We start from the raw sequence: 24,632 nt of genomic DNA on the forward strand, positions 1-24,632 counted from the left end.
TAACGCAGTTGCACGTAACAGGACGAACGTGGTGCGATTTTATTATATGGACACAAGGTCCATTGGACGAAATTACTGGTAAACCAGTGAATCCTGAAGGTCAACTGCATGTTACCAGAGTTTACAGAAGTAACGAAACTTTACAAAAGTGGAATGCAATACGGGACAAGGCTAAAATATTTTATGTCGAAGACTACGCTCCCGAAATTGTGGATCCCACGTTTCCTAGGAATATGGGATATCGTCAACCGACGTACAGGCTTGAAGCCTACCGATCGGCACAAAATATAAAAGCCAATAAACTAATCAACACAATTACATCACAAGCACCTGAAAAGTCACAAGTCAGTGAAGCAGATCACACGGAGGAACCTCCAATAAAAAGCCTACACGCCGCCGAAAATCGGTTAAAAATATTACTTAATTTATTTAATTTAAAGAACCAAATTTAATACTTGAATAACTTAATAAATTTAAGTTAAAGTCACTTATTCCAGTTAAATTTATGTATTTATTTCTAACTTTCTTATACCAAATCATATCATACTAATACTTCGTATACTGACATCTGATCTAAGCACGATCGCAAAAATTCAAACATAGTTTCCCAAATTTTACGCATTTTAAGTTTGTCGTACACATTACATATTTTCATACAAATTTTGAGGATTTTGGGTACATACATACTTTCCTTTAGGTACATAAATATCCGCCCTCTGATTATAATATAATTTTTATGTACTAATACTTTGTACTCTTGCATGAACTAGCATCAATTCTTTGTATTACTTTTCAAAATTTTGTCGTTATCTTTTGAAACATTCGTCCCCTCTTGAGAGAGTGCATTTTGTTACTAAATGGAATGAAAGCCGATATTTGGGAGACATTTTTGAAGAGATTCAATTATCCGACGCCTCATCGTGTGGGTTTCAATGCTGGAATTTTATACCCGGGAAACGGGTAAACCCCCCTCGTTAGCCAAACCTGTACTTAATCCAAATCGTACTTAGAATTTACGGTCACAAAGAGATGGATGTCACCGGAATCGAGGAGTAGCTCGAGGCCTTCTTTGTGTTGGGCGAGCTGGCCAACACAGAAATTTAGAATAATATTTTGGACACAATTTTCGCGAAACAATTAATTATTTCGCTGCATAGGCACGGTGGAGCAAGACGCGTTGATCAAAGCCCTTAAAACGGGACAAATTTTTGCCGCTGGGTTGGACATAATGACCCCAGAACCGCTCCCAGTCGGTCATGAACTTACAAAATTGAAAAATTGTGGTAAATTGTGGAAATTTTGAAATTAGGGGAAAGATTTATGGAGTGATTTTGACTGCTTTCTTGGAATTTTAGCCGTTTTGCCTCACATTGGGAGCGCCACGATTCAGGGGAGAATGGCCATGGCAATGTTGACCACGAGAAATATTGTTGTAGAGATTTGGAGGAACATAAATATCGACGAATTTCGACTGCTCCTGGTTCCTCGATGCCCGTTCGGGATACTTCCAAATCGAAGAAGGTTGACGCGCAAGTTAGTAATTATGCAAAAACTAAATAAATACAACTTCAAACAAGCACAGTAATTAGTTTTCAACGATTTATTTTCATTTTAAAAAACCATCAGTTGGGAGAATACACTCCGACGACATCCAAAATACCGCCACAGTAAATGCAGAAGTGGCCCTCGATCTGCATATCTAAAAAAAGTAAAATTTATTGAAATAAACCATTGCAAACGAAATGTAGCAAAAGGGTGTAAACACACGGAAATGTCTTAGTATTTCGCCAACGTCGTCTTCCTCCACCTCCCCGTCTTTGTCTCACATTACGCCTCGTTCTTAATTTTACGAAAATTGAGAGAAAATACTCCTCACGCAAGGTCAACATTAAATGAAACATTTGCCAAAATGATTAGCGCTGGGTGACAACTTTGCCCGATTCGAAACTCGACCAGAATTTCGCCTTCATTTCTGACATGACGCCACCCACGTATTTCAAACGTCTAATCTCTCTAACTTGAAAATAATTTGCTGTCTAGCCATTATGGACATATGTGACTAGGTTTTAAATGCATATTTGCAGATTGTACTGCTTCTTGCATTTCAGATCTGCGACAGAAATGTTGTCGTAGGGTTTCGAAGTTCCACCCAATCGGTAGTTTTCGACTCTACAAATTTCCCATTGATTAATAGCTTGGTGGTCGGGAAGGAGGAAGTGGAGGTTGTTGGATGCACGGACGGACAAGACATTTCCGTATGTTTTCACCCCCTTGAATGACAGGATGACGAACCAGCTGCCACAGGGGCGAAGCAAGCTCCGCATCTTCGCCCTTGGAACCGAACACGACATCGCTGGCAAGCAGGAGCCCTGGGGTGGGCCTCAGCTCCACAGGCAAAGCAAAACCGGACAACAAACGAATTCTGTAAAAAAAATAGATAAGGTGAATTAGTGTATAACAGAGTTTATAAAATCACCCAGCATAAAATGCAAAATATCATAAAAAATGTTTGGAGTTGGGGTTTAAAAAGAGAGGTGCGAAAGGTTAGCGAGCGGCAGTTATCGTAAGACAGACAGAGGTAAGGTACAGAAGCCCTGGTTAAAAATAAACACAAATACCCGTCGAATAGGTGGATCGGGTTGTGGGTGGGTCCGTCCTCCCCGTGTGTAGGGATGAGGGCGAGCTCCGCGCCTTCCCCTCGGAGCACCGCCTCGCCGGTCACAACTCGGTGGTGGTGACCCGTGTAGGTTCACCCTTTTCACAGGGGCGCCTTTACCTCTTTCCTCTTGGTCTTCTTGCTTCTCTTGTCGATTTTCCTTCTCCACCTTATCCTTATCTTTGTCCTCCTCTTCATCTTTTTCTACTCTTTCACCTTTTTCTTTGTCGTTAGGTTTCCGTGGTGGGGGAGGTGGGGGTGGAGGTGGAGGAGGCATCATCATTACAGCACTCATCTGACAAAAAAATCAAGGTCTTGATAAATAATTATACCCAATTCTTGCTTCTGCTTCAACAAATACGACATTTTAAATTTTAACAAAATACTCAACAAATAGAGATATATTTATACTTGTGGATAAACAACTAACTCTGCTACCAATTAATTGACCCACCTTGATTCAGACGAACGGACGACCAGGAGGGTGTAATGATTTTACCTTCTGCTAAAATGTCAAAGTTTAAGAGTAACGATATGTAGCCCAATTAACCGTCCAATTAATTCTTCGGAATTAATCTTCACCACCGCGTCGTCACTTTATTAATTGTTCGCCAGGGCTGTTTGGTTTCCTCTCAAAGGCAAACTACCCTCGACCTGGAGACTATATCACCTGTAATAATAAATTAATTTTTAAGCACATTTATAGAATGAATAAATGGATTACCACGACAACCAATTAATTTGGTAATTAATTGGTTGTCATGGCAACCAATTCGCTTACCTAAATAGAGTCGAAGAAAGGAGAAGGTTCTGCTGCAGTTGCACTGAAGAAACTGCCAAAAATGAGTGAGACGAGGAAGCGTGGTAGTTGGTGAAGAAACAGGAGGTAGGCGACCTCTGCCACCTCCTGTTTCAACCCAACAGTTCACTCTTGCTCAACTGCTGGAGTACAAAAGGAGCGTAGTACCTTAAAGGCGTAGGCCCATGCGAATAGTTCAGTCATTAGCCCCCGATGAGCGGCGTGGTAGTAGTACTGGAGTGGTTCGACCCACTCCATTGCCTTGGCTCTTACTTTGTTCGGAATGTACAAAGTGGGAAGCGCCGAGAACTCCGTCGGAAGATCGCTTGGTTTTATGAAGGTGATCACCACCCGATAATCTTGGAGAGAGAAGTGTGATATACGATAATATGGTAAATCGTATGTCACCAAATCTTGCGTGAAGGTGTACGGGTTTCTTCGTGACAGCGTAACGATATGAAAATAATTGGGTTGTACTGACGAAGGCGAGATAAAAAACAGGCCGTCGGTGACGTTCCAGTGGGTGGAAGTTGACGCCAAGAGGATGCTGATGTCGTCGCTGGTAGAGCTGGAAGCCATGGTTGCAGGGTGTGAGTAGTTTTGTTAATTTGAGAAGAATGACTAGAGATGAGGATAACTTCGCATGCGTTTTTTAGCACTATTTATAGTCCAAAAAATGGTGGTGGTCGTGTGAATTTTACATTATCATCAACTTTTGTGTTTACGCAGCATTATTCGGATTTAGTTACGCGTGAGATAGATTTTTAACTTGTTGTTGGGGTCAAGTTGATACTCTTGAATATGTGCGGAAGTCGTGGCCTCGTCACTTTCAGTTTCGTTGATGGTAGGTAATGGTGCCAATATAATTCCACGAGGTTTATGGGGATATAGAGGTTGCTCATCACTCTCATCTTTTTCTTCATCACTCTGCTCACGAGTCCATGTATTTAACCGTATAGAGGAACTGTTTCGTGGGTGCTTAACTTGCTGCCACTTATACCAATGTATGAACAAAAACACCATACAAAGTATCGCGCACACTAAGAAAATGAGAATCAAAATGAGCATGATAAATGCAGCGTGATAGTAAGATACGGCTTCAGGGGGTACACCACTGGTATATTCTGAGGGGGAAGGGAGTTCTTGTGCATCAGCACCACAACGCAAGAGGGCGCTCATGGCCATTCCTTGGGGGTAAAACTAGCGGCTAATCTTGCGGCTTTTTTGATTCGATCCCAAAAAAGATACAAAATTGCCAAAGTTAGAGGCACATTCCAAATATATAGGAGGGCACTTGAGACACTGGGGAGAAGATGTATTATATCTGGGATTTTAACGTGCACTAAATCGGCTATTTCTGAGACGTTGAAGGTGGTGGATTCTAACACCCATGACTCGTTCAGGGCAGCACTTAAGTTTGCAAATGTGTTCGTTATTGGCTTTGCCCCTGCCCTTAACATTGTATCTGTCACTATTACGTCTATTTTAGCCCATGTTGATGGAATTGTTTGCACTACTGATATCTTATCGACGTTTCCTGTAGGGCAAGGATAAGGGGAACTTATCGGTTGGGATCGTCCTTTAATGTTTAGTCGACAAGAACAAGGGATTACAACTTCAAGTGATCCATATTCAATTTCTGGAAGTTGGCGGATGATTTTGGTGGAATTCGCTGAATCGCACACTATAGTAGAACCCTTTGGGACACTGGTTATCATAAACGTGTGGAAGTCGAGCTGAGTTATGTACGGCTGTTGACTGAGGCGCGGGAAACACGTGAAAGGACAAGCCTTTTTGAGTTCGTTAACAGAGGAGCCTCTAATTATGCTCTCAATGCAGAGTTTTCCTATTTGAGGGTCACTTTGGAATTGAGAAACATAGCATATCCCAGAGCTGGGGTCACAAGAATTCAGCTGAGTTCCTTGGATGGTTGTTATATAACTATCGGCATCCACAACGTAGGTTGGACTATGATTAATTGTACACACACTATCCTTGTATAAGTACGGGAGATTGATGACTTCGTACAATGTTAGCTTCGCTCCTTCTCGATGAAGTGGGACTTTCACATGGATTGTAATTTCGTCGCCCGCAATGTAGCACTTTGCCAATGGGTAATTGTACATAGACAAGATGTCCTGGGGACGAATCGCAAGGGTGAAGTCATTTTTCTGCAGGTCGGGTAAGAGTTTCTCCACATCCGATTTCAATTCATCTGGACCAATGGCGGATAATGGGATGAGGTGAGACCGGCAATGGGTGAGGATGTCCTGATATTGTATAATTTCAGCCATTTTGTTCATTGACTGCAGGATCTGATTGGTGATGATCGACATCCGGTTTTGATAGGTGACATGTTCTGCCCATCTCGCTGTCAAGCCTTCATTATTCTTTTCTGCAGTTGCTGCCAGAATCTGTAGAGTGTGCTGATAGTGATCGAGAGCGGCTTGGACGTCAGACGTGAAGTTTTTGAAATTTTCCTTAACAACTAAAATATTACTATGATCCGTAATTATACTAGGTCGTGGCGTAGGTAGCTGGTCATTATCGATGGAATCATGACCAATGAGGTCCAAATAATCATTCTAAACGATAATTTGAAATTATTTGATAAAAATCTGACCTACGAAGGAATTTTATATTCCGAAAATTCAGTGACCCCAAACATGTAGCCAATTTAACGATGCAAGGTTTTGGAGATCGAAAAGGTTAAGCTTCTTTCGTTGATTGCACAGTCTCCCGATGTGATTCTGATTGTCCGGGTTGAAAAAAGAGGGACTGGTGGGAAACCACTCTTCGAAAAACGAGCTTGTCAAAAGTTCGAAGGAAGTGTGGGCAGCCATATAGAAAAGCATTATAAAGAAACTTGTTGAATCAATTCCACGACGTATTTTTGCTCGTATTGCGTCGAGGGGAGGTGCTACGTAATACTAGAAGCATTTTGTCATAATAAAATTGGCGTTTCTTTGATTTATGATTTTTTAAGTTAAGGGTTGCCAATACTTTTTGCGGGTAAATTTTGCAAATTTTCCAACAAATTATTTAAAAACTGTGTTTATCTAATTTTAAGTAATAAATCATGATTATTATCGAAAACTACATTATATTTGCTAAATGGGTACACATTTTCATGCCAATTGTATGATGCATTCCATGGTTATAGCCAATTTTATTTAGCTGGCGTGGGGGTTGCCAATACTTTTTCCATTGACTGTAGATATTTGTTAACTCCCGAAATTTTTATTTGGATCGGATAGAATTTTTTAATTGAAAAAGTAAGATTCGGATCGGATATTTTTCTTCTAGAAAAATATCCAATTTTTTTGGTTAGATATTTTTTATCGGCAAATTCGAGTCAGAAAAAAATGTCAAACCGATTCAACTCGGGTGATCAATAATTTCAGGTATCTGGCGTGACAACCCTCATAAATATTTCCCAAATTTTAAAATGGTTATATCATATTTTTACCTGCCGCGTTGAATCCTGTATATTCAATTCCAACTCAATTAAGGAATCCTTCACACTTTCCAGCATGTTGGCCAGATTGCCCCTATTGAGATTAGGAGGCCACTGCAGAAAGGGCGTTATGCATTCAAATTTCAGCACTTTGAGACTTTTACACCCCTCCAAATTTGGATAGAGGGACGCCGCGACGTCCAGCGTGGTCAAATTGGGGGCAGCATCGAGCCAAATTTGGATCACGGATTGAAACTCGGGCTGCCCGGTGGCAAGGTAAAATCGAAAATCTGAAGCAATCTTGAACCTTAGGGATGTCAAGTTCGGTTGATTGGGGAGTTTTTGACACGTCTGATCTGGAATTGTGTACGAACTACGGCGTTGCCAAGAGCTGAGGATCTCAACGCGTTGAATTTTTGTGGACCCCAAAGACCTCATTCCTTCCAGGAAAGCGGGGACAAATTCATTCCGGGCGGCGATAAATTTAATTTCGCGAGTGAATTTGGACACTTGGGTGAAAGATTTTGTGATAACTTCGATTTTCTTCTTGTTTGAGCGGATGGACCGATCGAACCTGTCGGAGATAACGAGGCGTCGCATCAGTTTGTCGTTGACGGGGGGCACGCCGCGATACTTGGACGCCATGCAGGTCAAAAGTTCGTTGACGTGGAAATGAGCCCGTTTTCCTAGTAAAGTAGAGGCCACGTCATTCCAGTCGTGGCAGACGAGACGAGACGTCTTCAGATCGGGGAGGGTGAGGTTGGCGAAGATGGCGTCGAGAATCTGTCGCAAAATTCAGAATTATTCAATTAAACGGGTCGCCTAATCAGGTAGAGATTGGGACAAGATCATTTCAATTGTAAATTGACCTCTTATACGTGCATAGACTAAGTAGGCAAATTTGTGTAATATTTTACTTCCGTCAAGGACGAAATATGTAGATATGTGTACTACGTCTGCTTAAATTACCCTGGTATCAGCATCTCTTTAAAGTAATTACTTGAGAGTATTTCCTTGGTATTTTGTGAAAAATTTAATGGTACAAAGTTCATTTTTTCATTCTTTTCGCCTCGAAGTTTGCAGTTTTCCCTAAACACTAAATACATAGATACATCCATCAATTTAAAAACGTTGCATTTAGGTGATTCTGGTCAAAAACTGTAAAACTCGGAAACTTGTTGGAAAAGTAAATATTCCTCGTTTGTAAGGAAATATGAAAATTGTAACTGAAAACTGAGGTGAAATTATAAAATCAGCATCGTGTCCATCCGAGAGAAATGTTATCAAAAATCAGTACCACAAAAAAAGCTAACTTACCAACGGATTCCTGAAAACTTGGGACATGATGTTGTTAGTGCGGACACGTACATTTTGCGAGTCTAGAATTAAACGGAGTAAATATGAAAAATGAGAGTCTCTCGAAATAAAGAAAAGTGAACTTTTTACAACCAAAAAAATATGGAATGCTGCACTTACCCAAATTTGGAGAAATCATATCTTCTTGTAAAAAAGTTGACATTAACTTCATATTGTGTTGATTTTTATCATTAAAATCCGGCTCAATAGGCATTTTGTTGAGTTAGTGGGACGTCTGTACCTAGAATGGAGAGTAGTGCACATAAAATATGAAATTAACACGCCATTCGCAACAAAAAATGCATGCCTGAAATCTTACATGAAACTGTAAAATATGTATTTGTTAATTAATTAGGTTAATTAAATATTTATTTACTTCAATTAAAACTATTAAAGTGTGTTTTGAACTTTCGTCGATTTTAACATAAAATAAGCATGAAATATCAATTTTTTGGTTTGCATTGAAATACGTGAGTTTTTTGCTCGTCTCAAATTCTTATTCTTAAAAAATTATACAATTTTATTGCTTAGGAATTGAAATTTAAAATTTTCCAGGCTCACCTGAATTTAATTTTTAATTAAGTAACCCAACTAGTTTTTAATATAGATCAAACGTTTAATCTTGAAATTTCTGATAGATTAAGACACGAAAATGTATCAATTCGTATTAAGTAATAAATACTAAATACTTATGAATAAAGCTTAAAATGTCACATTTTATGTATACTCTGTCTCAAATGTAAGAGATAGAAATTGGAAATGCTCTTATTCTGTGATATGTTACTCGTAGGTCGTGATATTTTGTTATATTATATTTAATTTAGGGCTACTTGTCTCCACAAAGTTTCATTCAAATTAGGCTACAACTACCTGAGATTTTAACATTTTCCCAAAATTAGTCAAATTGGACTGTCTCAAAAGTAAGAGAGCTGAGGACACACACGTCACAAAATAAGAGCATTTTCAATTTTCATCTCTTACATTTGAGACAAAGCGTACGTACCTTTAATTATCAACGATTGATCTTCTCTTGTTGACCGAGCTAATTAAAACTCGAGTAAAGTATGAACATCAATATAGGCAATTTTTTAAATTTTTAAGATCTTTTTTTTAAAACCAGTGTCTTCACACGATGAGGGTTAGGCAACGACTGAAATATTTATGGAGGACTGGACAAGTTAGCGTACGTCCCTTTTTAATGGGACGCCCAAGCATTCTGCAGTTTATGACAAAATATTGCCCTTTTGAATTTTCTAGAATAATTCATCATAATCGTATTATTTATTATCATGAAAAATTCCGCTTCTTAGATAAGATTATCTTTCTCGTTGTTAAAAAATGGTCACGTGTCTTTTGCACGGGCCATCACATTTTATTTATTGTCCAGCAGGAATTCGTACTCGAGTGTATTTACATTAAGCTGAAAATAGATTTATTTCTGAGTATCAATCCAGAAAAGGTTCATATTTATATACGGTTGAAAATGGTCACCTTAAGTGACCAGAAGTTATCATGGGGTGAAACACCTGTCTGGTTTTGATATGACTTTCCGTCTGCAACACCGAATTCTAAATATATTTTAGCCGATCATAAATATGTTTCTCGATATTAATATGTAGTATCTCGTACATACCTATGTATATTGTATACATGATGTACATAAGTACTCAAAATTATGTTGCCATGGTTGCATGGAACCACGCAAGAGAGAAATCAAAATTCTAACCTCCTAATTTTAGAAGCCTAAAATTATCGGTTTTTAGATGAAGTAAAACCTGTATTTTCTAAAAAAACGCATGGAGTTGAACGTTTGCCATGGGACCTTTCATAAATTACGTAACGCAAAAATCCTCGATTTTCTAGACCCCCTTATAGCATGTGTAGTATATGTTTGCACTATATCGTTAGAGTTTAACGTGCACTTGTATGCGGGGTTTGAATTTGAATTGTGTCTCAACTTTTCCTCAACTACCCTAAAAACTTAAACGTACAAAAACGTTTAGTGGCTTCCCCTACTCATACACATGTTCAAAATACCAGACTAATTACTGTAGAATATTCAAGTAGATAAACTACTAAATAAATCAAAGTCAATTTTTTTTAAATAATTTACATACTGTAATTATGATAACGAATTAATTAATGTAAAATATTATTTGGCGGCGCTCTCTCGCGCCCAAGGTCCATGAATCCTGCATACCAATCGGCAAATTCCTCATCCGACATATCTTGTGTCCAGATACGCGCTCTAATGGCTTCGGTCGCTCCAATGTAGTTAACGAGCACACCTCCTGTAAAATTAATGGGCGAGCCACTAGCTTCAAAGATGGTTCGTATTCGTTCCACAATTTCCGGTACCTAAATTATTAGAAAGCTGAATATTGAACAAAAATGCATTTTACTGCACTCGCAACGCGATGACGCCATCGGTTTCGCTCGGATTTTGACGAAACCACGATAATTAGATGAATAATTAAACAAGTATTTCAGGGTTTCTGATAATGCTCCGTTTAAATGAAACGGAGCATTATCAAAAATCCTGAAACCCGTGTTTAATTGTATTATTCACCTAAGGCTTGTTAGGTATATGTATGCCTACGTAGATATGTATGTATATGTAATTAGTTATGAATCTGTACATCACTCCATCTTTAACTCTCTTCCAATAAATACTCTCCTCTCTCTCCTCTCACTGTGTACCACTTATTTATGTATAATCATATATACATAACATTGGTGGACCGTCGAGTACTTTCTTTCGCTCCTCCCACTCAAAATGGATTTTAAAATTTTCAAAATTCTTCGCAAAAAATATCACCTACCAAATTTGCTACGACTGCGACGACTAAGCAGCTTGACCACCGCCCCTTAGAGCTTGTCATTTTGCTTCCGATAGGGAAACTTCCCAAATCTCTCTTCACAAAACCTTGCGTAAACTGTGTGATTTTCCTGTGAAACTTTTTTTGTGAATTTTCGTCATCTGGTCTGTAAATTGGATTATCCTCCCGGATGCTATCAGGTCTGTAAATTGGTTCTAAACCACCCTGAAAATATTCCCCCATTCTTAAAATTTCCAAATCTCCAGTCCAAAATTTACATTTCATAATTCGAGCAAATATGCTAAATTCAAAATTCCGTTATTTGTTTTAAACACGTCAAAAAAAATATATGCAAAATTGTCCTTCAAAATTGTTAAAAAATCGTAAAAATACTGTAAAAATATATCCATCCGAACTGAAAGATCGTTTTGATCTATCTAAAAATGGGAGGAAAAATTGCAGTATAGCGGCCTAGCTCGGATATGGCTGAAATTTTTGGTGTGAATACCCTAAGGTCCCCTGAGCATAAAAATATATTTTTTTCGCGGCGGTCTCAAAAACTGAAATTTCTAGAAATTTTTGAAATTTTGCATAAAAATTATTTTTTTTGTCTTAGATTTTCATGAAAATGACTTTCTAGACTAACTAAAGTATCCTGAACAGGAATCTGAAGAAATTTTTGAAAAATATTCAATAGCAAAAAAGTAATAATTATGCCCGTATTGGGGTATTGGTCGTATTTTAGCGAGCGAAGCGAGCAGGTTAGGTTAAGTAAACTAGGTAGGCGGAATTTTTACCTACCAGTGCTACCTAGGACAGCTAGGTAGTAGTACTACCTAGGAGGGCTAGGTAGTAGTGCTACCTAGGAGAGCTAGGTAGTAGTGCTACCTAGGAGAGCTAGGTAGTAGCGCTACCTAGGAGGGCTAGGTAGTAGTGCTACCTAGGAGAGCTAGGTAGTAGTGAAACCTAGGAGAGCTAGGTAGTAGTGCTACCTAGGAGAGCTAGGTAGTAGTGCTACCTAGGATAGCCGGAAACTAGAAATCTCATCTTACCCCGAAAATTTGATTTTACCCCAAAAAATTCCTCACAGGGGGAAAATGAGACAAAGTCTTGGAATTCTCTGAAACATCGAAGAACAATTTGTATACAAAATTTCAAAAATTTATAACTTTTTTCTTAGTGAGGCAAATACCTAACAACGAAAAAATTACTAAGTATGCATTTGACCCACCCCAAAAAAGTGACCATCTGCGATATCTCAGTCATTTCTTAACCGATTTTGATGAAATTTTGCACCGATTATTGTTACATAATTTACAAATGGGATCTGATCCGACTAAGCGATTATGTGATTTTGACCGGAAATATGGGCAAAAATGTGGCCTTAGAAACACATTTGTAATTATTGCTAATTACTAGAAACCTTTATCAACAGTTTGAACCCCACGAATTGTAGAACATTTTATCCCGAAAATTTTAAGTATAAATATATCAAAATCCGTTCAGAATTGATTTAGTTATTCCAATTCAAAGACCATAAAATTCATAGACGTGCTACGAATCAATGCCATTGACAACGACATAGAACTAATAAATTTAAGGGGCCTCTTACACAATGTTAAACTGCTCATGTAACACAATGCCCCACACCCCTACAAAAAGTGGACCCTTCCACCGCGAAACTCAAAATATCCTGAGTTTCTCGTGCTCATCTGTTTATCAACCAAGCTACTCTCCACCGGTTTATCAAACGAATATTCGTTAAAAATTTCTTGATGACTTCTTGATGAATATGATGACCCACCTCTAAAATGTCCCATTTTTCTTGAATTTTCTCGCACAAATAAGAATTATAGTTCTCATCAGAGAGCTATAATGAAAGAGAGGGGTGTAAGGAATGGCGTCATCCAATTCCCCCTTAAAACAAAATAAATATTCAAAACTGTAAACAGAACAACTAATATTTGATTCTGTAATACTCTTGGTAAAATGCATGATGGGGTTGTTGTGAGTGTTCCACGTCCAGATTAGATCATTTGGTGTTCAGTAATCTAGGCAGACATTTTAAGACCAAAATAACTTGAATCGGTTAATAAATAACGAGATAATTAAATTTTGAAAACGAAGCATTTAAGAAAATTATCCCGGATGCAAGTATTGAAAGGGGGTGGTGCAATTTAATCATCCCATTGACATTCCAAATTCCAATTAAAAGTTATAAATAAACAAGGTCCCAAAAAAGGGGAAATCTTAGTGAGGTAGTGCAATCCTAATTAATAAATAAAATTAGATTGCAGAATTTTTGCATCACCGCTCTCGGTACCATTTTTACTGGATACAGTATAAATTTTTCTTTGCATACGCATGAATTCTTAATTTTATTGAGTAAATGGAGAAAGAGGCATTTTTACTGTGTAGTGAACGAGCAGTTAGTTAAATTAAATGAGATTGATATGTAAAATATAATGGCTAAACAATTATGAACTACGTATTTGTTTAAAAAAGATACAAATCTATAATTTCAATTCAATACATTAATTAGGATATTCTATTCAGGCAAAATCATGGGACCTTCTGAGAGTACAACTTTTCTATTTAAACGATTAATGCTTCCAGTAAAAAATGGTACCGAGAGCGGTGATGCAAAAATTCGGCAATCTAATTTTATTTATTAATTAGGATTGCACTACCTCACTAAGATTTCCCCTTTTTTGGGACCTTGTTTATTGCTATTGAATATTTTTCAAAAATTGCCCCGATTTTACCAAAAAGGCAAAAAGGCATTTCGGGCAATCGGGCATGGCCAAAATTCACGTGCCTAATAGGCAAAAAGGCATTTTAGGCACGGCATGCCTTTTTGCCCTTGCACACTCTGATCTAGAATTGTGTACCCACTCTTGGTTTGTGACTAAATTTTGCTCTCTGTCGGCATCTTCGATTTTCTTCTGAATACTTCATCATAATCGTATTATTTATTATCTTGGAAAATTCCATTTGTCAGGTAAGACTATGTATCTTTTTTTTGTTAAAATAATGATAATGCGTGTTTTGCATGATCCGTCACATTTTATATATTGTCAAGCAGGAATTTGGACTCAAGTATAAAGTTAAGAATAGAATTCTGAGTAAGGATCAGGAAAAGGTTCAGAAATATGTACATTCGTGGTCTCCTTAAGGGGAGACTTTGAAACCATTAGCAATCAAAAATTTTCCATCGACCAGTATTGGAAGGGGGAATTCTAGTATTAAGCGGGTGGGACAATAGAAATTGGACCAACTGAACGCAATTATGTGTGCAAAACTGACCAACGGATTTCAAACAACTTTCGACATATCGTTGTCAGCGGAGACATCGCGTACTTTTTATAGTCTGGAATTAAAAGGAGTGAATTTGGAACATGAATATGTTTTTTGGTAAATAAATATAAAAACTTTTACGAGAGAAAATGTAGATTTTAATGCACAGACAATGGTCTCCCTGAGTATAAACAAGTTTAGCAAAAATGTAGATAAGAAACTTTATATGTATGTATCTTATGACTTGTTTGAAGAAGCACTTATATTGGATAGATCTTGTAATGAAATTTAAGTAATTTTGGTGAAGGGGCAATTCAATACCAATAGAAAAACATTTAGCGTGAATTCAAATATTTGAAAACATGTTTCTTCACAATAATTTACGTGATTTATTTAGAAGCACGTGGGAACTTTTTGGTCGTGCTGGGCCAGATTTTATTTTTATTTTATTTTTACAGTATGCCTCTAGGAAAACTTCGTTCAGGGACTATATCTGAGTTTGTGTGGGCTTTTGAGACTTTTTTAGGCTGAATCACTCTCTGTAATCAATACCTGAATCACACCGCCTTTAAAACAGTGTGTGCTGAGCAAAAAGGCAGGCAGTGCCTTTTTGCCTGCCTCTTTGCCTTTTTGCCCCACAAAAATCTGTGCCTTATTGCCGTTTTGCCCTTTTGCTAATTTGGGGCGAGATGAGACGAGAGTCCAGTGATACAATTAAAGTGAAAGTTATTCATTGCGTTTTTAATACTTTTAGCAAATATGAGCTCTAGTGTCAAAAATTGATTAATTAAACTGATGGCGATGTAGAAACAACGCTGAAGATATCTGGGGAAAAGTATTCAACTAATTTGAAGTATTGATGAAAGTCAGAACCCTCCAATACAATTTTAAAAACATATTGCAGATTCTGCAATTTCTTTAATACGTTATAAACGACAATAAATCGGGTTCAATCGTCAAAAATCGAGCAAAAAGGCATCAAAAAGGCAAAAAGGCAAAAAGGCACGCAAAAAGGCAAAAGGGCATTGAAAAAGGCAAAAAGGCAAAAAGGCATGCAGAAAAAGCAAAAAGGCTGCCTTTTTGCACACACTGCTTTAAAATGAATGGGTGCGCCACTCGTTTCAAAGATGGGAAGTAATCGGGCCACGATTTCCGGTTCCTGAATTATTAGAAAAGTAACGATTTAACAAATTTATGTAAAGCAAACATTTTTCAGCTCAGCTTACCACACTCCCCCAGATTTCTACTCTCCTAAATCCTCCACTGAGCAAAATGAGATTTTCAATGTGGAGAGAAAATTCATCCTCGTAGACGAAGGTGTCCGTGAACCGGACAATTTTAACTCCTGAAATAATTATGACCATTTATTCATATTGTAGCCAATTAAATAAGTAAGTATTTATGGGCTGAGTTGAACTTGGATCATCAGAATAGTATAATTTAAATTTACACAACACGGAGGGTGATCATGGCGAGATATGCAGGTGTTAGTCTCCTTCTTATACATATGGCTATTTATGGGGCACTCTGCAACTGGATTTGGTGCCTCATCCTACAATTTGAACTAAACGCAGGAACAATTTGTTTGAGATTTTGGAATTTTTTATGCTAAAAACGAATTTCACGCATACCAAATCCAATTGCAGTCGACTGTAACCACTAGTAGCGATGCATGAGAAGGAGACTAAATCCTGCATATTAGCATTATCGCCTTTCCCCTTGCTTAAATCTTACCTTTCAAGCCAGACATGGCTTTCAGGACATCAATAAACACGAAGGATTGGCTCACCCCATCCACGAGAATGCTGACCCGTTCCAAATCCCACATTTTGAACGGTTCTATAACGTGGTTGACGTCGGGAAGGTAAATACCATGCATGCGCGTCATATGCAAATTGAATTCCTTAACGGCAGGAAATAAATCAATCATCTTTCTCTCGAATTCCTCCCTTGAACCGAAGAGATCCGTGGTCAACGTGACAGATTGAACTCCCCTGTGCCGCCTCCACCGATTTAAATGGGACGGCCCCTCATCTCCGTAGTGCACAGAGAGGGCCCTTAACTTTGGAAAGTGGTCTTCGTCAAAGAAGCCGAGAATTCTATACCCATCTGCGGCCGGGATGGAGAGCGTGGTAAGTGTGGACATGACAGGAAGCTCCTCAACAGGTTGGATCTGATGAATATAAAAATAGGACTGATCAAGGACATTAGCTACTCTCCGAGTAGAACTTTTACAGAAATTGAGATTTTTGAGAAACTACGGCATTGCCAGTCTCAAATTCCTTCAAATCATGTAGACAGAGAACTTGGAGACTGGCAGTGGCGTAGTTTCTCAGAAATCTCAATTTCTTTAAAAGTCTAATGCGAATGGAGAGTCTCTAGCCAACTTACTCATAATTCTCGTAAATATCTCGCAAATTGTAAAATGCTTACAACGGAACCTTTTTTCAAGCTACGCTGGGATTTGTTAGCGAGCTATGTCAAAAAATCAAGGCAAAAATTAGGAATTGTATGACACTTGTCTTTCCGTTGAATGGTCTCTTTGAAGAAAAATATTGACGGCAAGGTTAATTTTTTGTAATTTCATCTCGTTTTTAGCCCAAGTCAGGGCTTATGGAACCGTCATGTCCTTTCGTCTGGCCGACACGATAAAACCAAAACGGTTGAACCGATTGACTTGAAATTTTTATCATATGGGCGAAATCGGGCAAGTGGTTGACCGGTGGGGGTCATCGGAGTGGGTGGGGTATTATGCACCAAAATTTCAAAATTATCGGAGAAAGCTGAAATTTGGTACAGGGGTTGCTAATGGCACATAATGCAAGAATATGACTTCAGATTAGAAAAGTTTTCACCTTGAGTGACCCTATGGAGTGACTCATACCGATTTTTAGAAATTGCTTTAAAAAGATGAAATCCGACACAATGATACTTAATGCCTTGTTCCAATTAAAGAATATCAAGTTAAAATTGAATTAAGTGCAACCAGAGTGACCCTGGAGGGTGACCCATACGTCATATCGAGCTTAAATTTGATATGGAGGCTGGAAACCACTTCTGAATGGCACATACAGCTTACAACTTCAGGATGTTAAAGAAGACCAGTGGTCATGGTGGTCAAGGATCAAGATTCGTAAATAATTCAAACATTTGGTACCAATAATAGAAACTATCTAACAAACTTTTAACCATCCATGCACAACAAGGAAGTTGGTAATATTATTTCTGTCAATTCGGAAAAAAATCAGAAGCGGGCTCTGACTTATCGAGTCGGGGACACTGTCCTTGACTCGGGCTAAATGGAGTCTGCACTGTAGGTTTTTCCCATACGGAGCGAAAACCAGGGGCGGTACGTGAAAGTTGCGCCCCCCCTCAATATTGGTTTTCAACTGTGCCATTGAACGGAAAGATAAGTGTCATATGATTCCTAATTTTTGGCCCGATTTTTTGACATAACTCACTAAAAATCCCGGTGTAGCTTAAAAAAGATTCCATTGTTAGATTAAAACCTTATATACATGCTGCGTCCACTCCCATATATTCAACTCCAGGAATCCTTAACCTGTGCCAGCATCTTACTCAGAAAAACGTGTGTAGGAGCATACGAAAGCCGAGTTATGCACTTAAATTTGAGAACTTTGAGACTTTTACACCCCTCTAAGTTTGGATAAAGGGACCCCGCGACATTCAATATGGTCAAATTGGGGGCAGCATCGATCCAGATTTGGAGCAGGGGTTGAAATTCCTGACACGTTGTAGCGTATCGAAAGTCTGACTCCACCTTGAACCTGAGAGAGGTCAGGTTAGGTTGCAGAGGGAGTTTTTGATACGCCTTGGCTGGCATTTCGTAGACGCTATCGAATTTCCAGGCGCTGAGCATGTCAACGTGTTGGACTTTGGTGGACCCCAAGTCCCGAATTCCTTTTAAGAAAATGGGAACGAATTCCTTCCGGGCGGGGACAAATTTAATTTCGCGGGTTAATTCGGACACTTTGGTTAGTTCGGTGAGACCTTTAATGATAACTTCGGTCCTTTTCTTCTCTGCCCGAATGAACGGGCCGAACTTGTCGGAGATCAGGAGGTGTCGTATTAGTTTGTCGTTGACGAGGGGCACCTCATCAAACTTTGGGGCGTTTTAGGAAAAAAGCGCGTTGACCTTGAGATAAGCCCGCTTTCCTAGTAGCGTCGCCCCCATGTCGTCCCACTCACGGCAGACGAAGCGAGACGTCTGCAAATCGGAGAATACGAGTTTGCTGAAGATGACGTCGAGAATCTGGTGGAAAATTAGAAGAAATTGTTAGATTAAGCGTGCGTGCAATTCGAAATTGTACCAACTTCGTAATTGTGAGTGCAACTGACCAATGGATTCTGTACAACTTTCGACATGGCGATGTCCGCTGAGACATGTACACTCTTCGAGTCTGGAATTAAACGTAGTTTTATAACGTAGAAGATTTATATATCTCGTAAATATCAGTAGTAAAGAAGCCTTTAATGTTTAAGAGAAAAAATCTAGATTTACTAAAATTTGGAGATCTCTTTTCTCGTTGCGAGGAAGTTGACTGCAAGTTCATGCTGTGTGGATTTTTGCCACGTAAGTTATTCTATGCTGTCGAAAATTGCGAGTGCGTCGTCCGTACCTAGAATTAACAGCAATGTCAAATTATGTAGCCCAACATTTTCAATAAAAAAAATATGAAACGGGGAAAATTTAAAAGCTTGCTGAATCAGGTATGATGTAGATTTACCTGATGAAGAATACTTGTTCAACTTTTGAAGTTATTGAAAATGACTTCGTGCTTTTACTTACTTATTGATTCTACGCTATGGAATAAATATTAAATTTTCATTTTCATTGTTATGAGAATCCTTTCTTATTTGATGCTGGAGTAGATAATGTGGGGAAGAAAAGTATGAGTGAGATTTGACGGGTGCATTGATATGGTGGTCGCGTAGTACAAAGGAGTACGTCTGGGGCTATACCGGGAAATGTTTCCTTCGATGGAGACCGGGGTCACCAAATTTTTGCACTATACCGTTATTTCTCATTCCTACAATAACTAAACACTATGAAAATATTATTTCAATGAGGAAGTTTTCTAAAACTTTGGAGATATGGAACCGTGTAACTTTGCAAGTCGGGGGTTAGGGAATGACAGAAATATTTATGCAAGGAGGATTGCAATAGCCGGCGTCCTTTTCTAAAGTGTGTATCCAAATATTGTGTGGTTTATTCCTCTGCTTTTCTGCTTGCTCGCATCTTTATTCTAATCGAAAGCTTAAGTACTGAATATTCTTATTATTGATTTATTATCCTTCAAAATTCCGATTATCAAGGAAAGTTATCTTTCCCATTGTTAAAAAATTATAACGTGTGCTTTGCACGCTGGGTCACATTTTCCTTATTGTTACACCGGAATTTTGGGTCGAATAAAAAGTTAAGAATAGAATTCAGAGTGAGGATCAGGAAAAGGTCCATAAATTTCTGAAACCATTAAAATCAAATATTTTCCATTGGCAACTGTTCTCACCGCTGAGCAGAGGTCAACGCCGGCGATTATACGCCGCCGCGCCGCCAGACACCGGACCGTTTTGACGCGCCGCCGCCGCCGGGAAAATCTGGTCGGCGCGCCGGCGGCAATATTCAGCCGCCGATTTACATTTCAATCTGATGAATTTTTTAATTTAGTGTACTTTTTAATATTTTTTAAACGTTTTTAAAATTTTAACGTTTGTTTAAACATTATTTTTGTTTAATTTTGAAAATCAGTATTTTAAAAATTTTCGAATTGAAATTTACCAGATCACATTTACGATGCCATCAAATTCAAGTTGACTACTTGACGTTCCAGGCAAGAAATAGGGACAAAGACTTATTACCTGGTTTTAGCACCCAAAATAGGGATGCATTAGATAATTATGTAAGAAATGTTACAACCAACTGCGTGAAATGAAAAAGCCGTTATCTTTTACACAGTTATAATGACAACCTAAAATGGTCAAAATTTGACCGTCAAATATAACATGTTCAATTTTTCTCTAAAACTTGTCTAAAGTGCATGAAGGAACAGTTAATGAAAAGATACATTCTCCAAGAAATATTGCAAATTTTAGATTATTAGCAATGTTAATTTAGCGTGTTTCAGATCCTTCCTATTTAGCATATATACGTTTAGTAATTTATGTAGGCGCCGCCGAAGATATTTGATCACCGCGCCGCGGCGCGCCGCCGCCGCCGACCAATATAAATTTTCACGCCGCCGCCGCCGCGTAAACCGTCGGCGTTGACCTCTGCCGCTGAGTGTAACGCATATGTAGGAACATACCTTTAAAATCTAATTTGTATTGAACATATTACACAGTTAAGTGTTCTATTTATGACATTGCCTTACTAAAATTAGACCTATGGACTGGTCATGCGGCATGACCAGTCTGTGGCTCATGTGTGTGAGACTCTTGACTATTTAATTAGATATGTAAATATGAATTTGTTTCGATTTTGACCAATTTGTGAAGATCCGAATGTTTATTTGTACGATTATTTCTTCGATTTAAATAAAGAAAACCAATAAACTCAAGCTAAACACAGATATTACAATTCAGAATTAATTTATCTTTTTTATTACAGCTGAAAAAATTTTAGAATAGATTACAAATAGATTTATAGAATTTATTTATAGAATAGAATAGAACAAATAGATTTCTTTGCAAGTATACTTGCAAAAAAACTACCTATTATAAAAATAAAACTTAAATTGGTTATCAATTCATTCCATATAACCAGAAAGAACTTAAATTAATCCAAGTATATTTGTAGGTCCGTAAATAAATGGCACGCGGTTTTACATGATTACACATTACGTACAAGTTAGCATCAAAATATACACATTTCTAAAAGACACTTTTCAGTGAAAAAAGTATTTATGCATTAGTTTTAGAGCTGAAAATTACACATTTTACAAACTTTGCCCTTTTGTAATATGCGCATTTTGCAATTTAGGAACGTTTTGTTTGATTGCCACCTGTTCGATCTTAAGCTGTTGTTGTGTTGGCTAAAGTTGGGACTGTGTAGAAAGCATGTGATCGATTTGAGTGGGGGTAGGGGTCAAGAAGCATCCTATACTTCCAAAGTTAATTATAAAATGGGGCGTATATGCCACAGTGCGGAGTTAGGGGTAAAAATTTCCCAAAGATCTATCACATTCTTAATGTACGGCCCCTTGTGTGTTGCTTGGTTTTCTCATCGCTCAGCATAACACTTTGATGAATGAGTTATGAATTTTGGTTCCATGAATTTTAAACTCATGGGTTTGCATGAATTTTAAGTGTTCCGTGTTTCGATGCATTATTTCTTTTCAATCATAAAATGTCATGCATAATTAATTAATGTAAACTATGTGCATCTCTTGCAAAGTATTTTGCGAAACATAGTTACATTTGTATTTTGTATATTGCTGAATATACCACGTCACCAGTTGGGATGGAATTAATTAAATACGCACACATATTTTTAAAAACTTTTTACGAGTTAAACATTTATTCGAATTACTTATTAGAGCAGAAACGATTTTAATACAGGAAAACATTGAAAGTGTCTTAAATATCGCATGACAATCCAGATTTAATTAAGCTTGTAATATTTTTTTTAATCTGTCAAATGTTAAAATAAAACTGGTTATCATTCATTTTAATCAGGCAACATTAAAATTAATCCAGGTATGTATCTACAGTATAGCCGGGAAGTCTTTCCACCCTCATAATTTTTTCACTTAAAGCCTTATATTTATCGAGAAGCTTGAGGAAATGAACTGTAATTTTGTACAATTACTTATCATGATGCTAGGTTTTCGGAACCATACTTTGGATAACGGCGTGGCACAGGCAACGACAGGGTGAAATTATATACAAAATTCCGACTGGAAAAAAGTCTTTCCACCTTTTGACATTTTCGTTGTTATTGTGTAATTCTTAAAAACATTCTTGAAAATTATTCTCCACCCAGTAGGGGATATACACTCCAAACAAAACGGTGTGAATATATGACTTAACCGCCTTGGTTACAATTGTAATTCCGAGTAGTAATGAATTTTCTCCGTCCGGTCATAACATTATAAAACTACCATTATAAAACTACCGGTATCAAAATCATCATAACTCGGATTCAACATTGTAACCAAGGCGGTTAAGTCATATATTGACACCGGCGGTGTTGATTCGACAAATTTTTATTTTGAGTGTATGATTCTTTGAAAAATAACGTTTGTATAATGTTCAAATTATTGATTGTTATCAATATTAGCTCATAATGAGGGGAAATCGCCTTGTCACAGATCTTGGGCAAGACGTCGTAAAATTTCGTGAGGAGGGGTTTCGATACCAAACAGTTTATGATAAACTACTCGTGAAGAAGTACATAGTTGGCAGAATAGTCCAAAAGTACAAAAAAATTGGTACGGCGGCGAAATTTCTAACTTATGGACCGCCAAGCATTACGGCCCCAAGGATCGATCACGCCATCCTCTTCTCAATTCAGCTACAGCCTCGGTTGCAGCACTAAAAATCAACTGGAAACGAAGGAAGACTACGACCTTCAAATTTCTGTGCGAACTGTAAAGAATTGAGTAGAATAAGTTGGATTTAAAGACCCAGCAGTGCGGAAAAAAACATTTATTTCCTAGGCCCATATGACCAAGGTTATGAAATTGGCTAAAAAGTATCGAAATCAATACATTCAAGACTGGAAATGTACAACATGGAGCGACTAGACCAAGACCAAGTTGTTTGGTTCAGATCGGGTCACTCGGATAAGGAGATGACCAGGCGATACAAACAAAACTAAGTACCGTAAATAAACCATTAAGCATGGGGGTGGAAACCGAAACGTATGGGCGTGAATGTCGTAGAAGGGCATCGGAAATTTTGAGATAATTAAAGGAATCATGGACCCCAACTGCTTTTGCGACATTAGAGGTTCGTATTCAATGGTGACGCGAGAAATTTCCGCGTGGTGACAATTTTATTTCAAACAGAATGGTGAATTTAAGCATAGATCAAAGTTTTTGAGAATTAGATTTACAACAAACGAGATTTAATTGTTGGATTGTACTCTAAAATCACCGGACGGAATGTTAATGAACATTTATTGTCAATTATGAAGCCTAAAATTTCTTAGCAAAAACCATCAAATCCGAGTGGACTGGCGACGTCGTTAAATTTGAATTGTATTTGAATTTGAATTTTGACACCTTATACACAATCTTAATTTTTGTGTTGATGCCTAGAGGTGTTATTGCCTTCCTAGAGGACCTGGGTGAACATTGCAAATGATAATTTGACTATTTCATAACAAACACAATTTAAAATGAATGTTGCATTAAACTTTAGTCTGGGTGGAAAGACTTTTCTCTAGTCGGGATTTTGTATATAATTCCACCCTGTCGTTTCCTGTGCCACGCCGTTATCTAAAGTATGGTTCCAAAAACCTTGCATCATGGTAAGTAATTGTGCAAAATTGCAGTTCATTTTCTCAAGCTTCTCGAGAAATATAATGCTTTAAGTGAAAAAATTATGAGGGTGAAAAGACTTCCCTCCTATACTGTATGTAAATGTGTCAAAGAATGGCTGACGGTCCCCCTGGCCGGCCCCCAATCTATAGTTCCGCCAAGGCATAACCCGGTATCGAATCTCCATGGTTTGATTTCGGAAACTTGGTCGAATGATTCTAATGTAACTAAGTTTTTCGAGGTCCTTGTAAAACACGCCTCCCTTTAAATGAATGGGTGCACCACTGGTTGCAAATATGGGTCGAATTCGTTCCATGATTTCTGGCTCCTGAATTAACATTATAGTTTACTTGAAAATTATTTCACTGACCACACGCCCCAAGATGTCTACGCGTTTAAATCCTCTACTATGCAAGATGAGATTTTCGATGTAAGGAGGAAAGTCATCCTCCATCACGTAAACGTCCGAGAACAAGGCAGTTTTAGCTCCTGCAATCATTTATTAGTTTTGTTTCTAATCAATTTTTAAAATTGGGAATAATTTTTAAGAGGTGATGGAACGTTTTTAAGCTACACTGGGATTAACCTTTATACAAAAATTAAGCCATAAATTAGGAGTCACATGGCACTTTTATTTACGCTGAAGGGCCCATTTGAAGAAACATATTTGGTGGGCCGCAAGGAGGAGAAAGGGTGAGATAATTTACGCCAAAAACACAAAAAATTTTCAAAAATTACAATGTTT

At 37.9% G+C, this 24,632-nt stretch overlaps 1 protein-coding gene across 2 annotated transcripts; it reads right to left on the minus strand.

Annotated features, from left to right (window-relative positions):
• Window positions 1–1,587: 1,587 nt before the first annotated feature.
• Window positions 1,588–5,098, minus strand: LOC118437358 (WASH complex subunit 3-like). Of its 2 annotated transcripts, none has more exons than XM_035856313.1 (5): window positions 3,624–5,098; window positions 3,111–3,326; window positions 2,619–2,951; window positions 2,293–2,422; window positions 1,588–1,699 (listed from the first exon to the last, which is right to left on the minus strand). In XM_035856313.1, exons 3-5 carry the CDS (start codon window positions 2,949–2,951, stop codon window positions 1,623–1,625), a joined length of 540 nt encoding a protein of 179 aa, XP_035712206.1. In that variant the 5' UTR covers window positions 3,111–3,326; window positions 3,624–5,098; the 3' UTR covers window positions 1,588–1,622. The 2 variants fall into 2 exon arrangements, with proteins under 2 accessions (XP_035712206.1, XP_035712205.1); XM_035856312.1 differs by having other exon boundaries at window positions 3,438–5,098.
• Between the last annotated feature and the right edge of the window lie 19,534 nt (window positions 5,099–24,632).

This window comes from Folsomia candida, unplaced genomic scaffold, assembly GCF_002217175.1.
Source record: "Folsomia candida strain VU population unplaced genomic scaffold, ASM221717v1 Fcan01_Sc013, whole genome shotgun sequence".
NCBI lineage: Eukaryota > Metazoa > Arthropoda > Collembola > Entomobryomorpha > Isotomidae > Folsomia > Folsomia candida.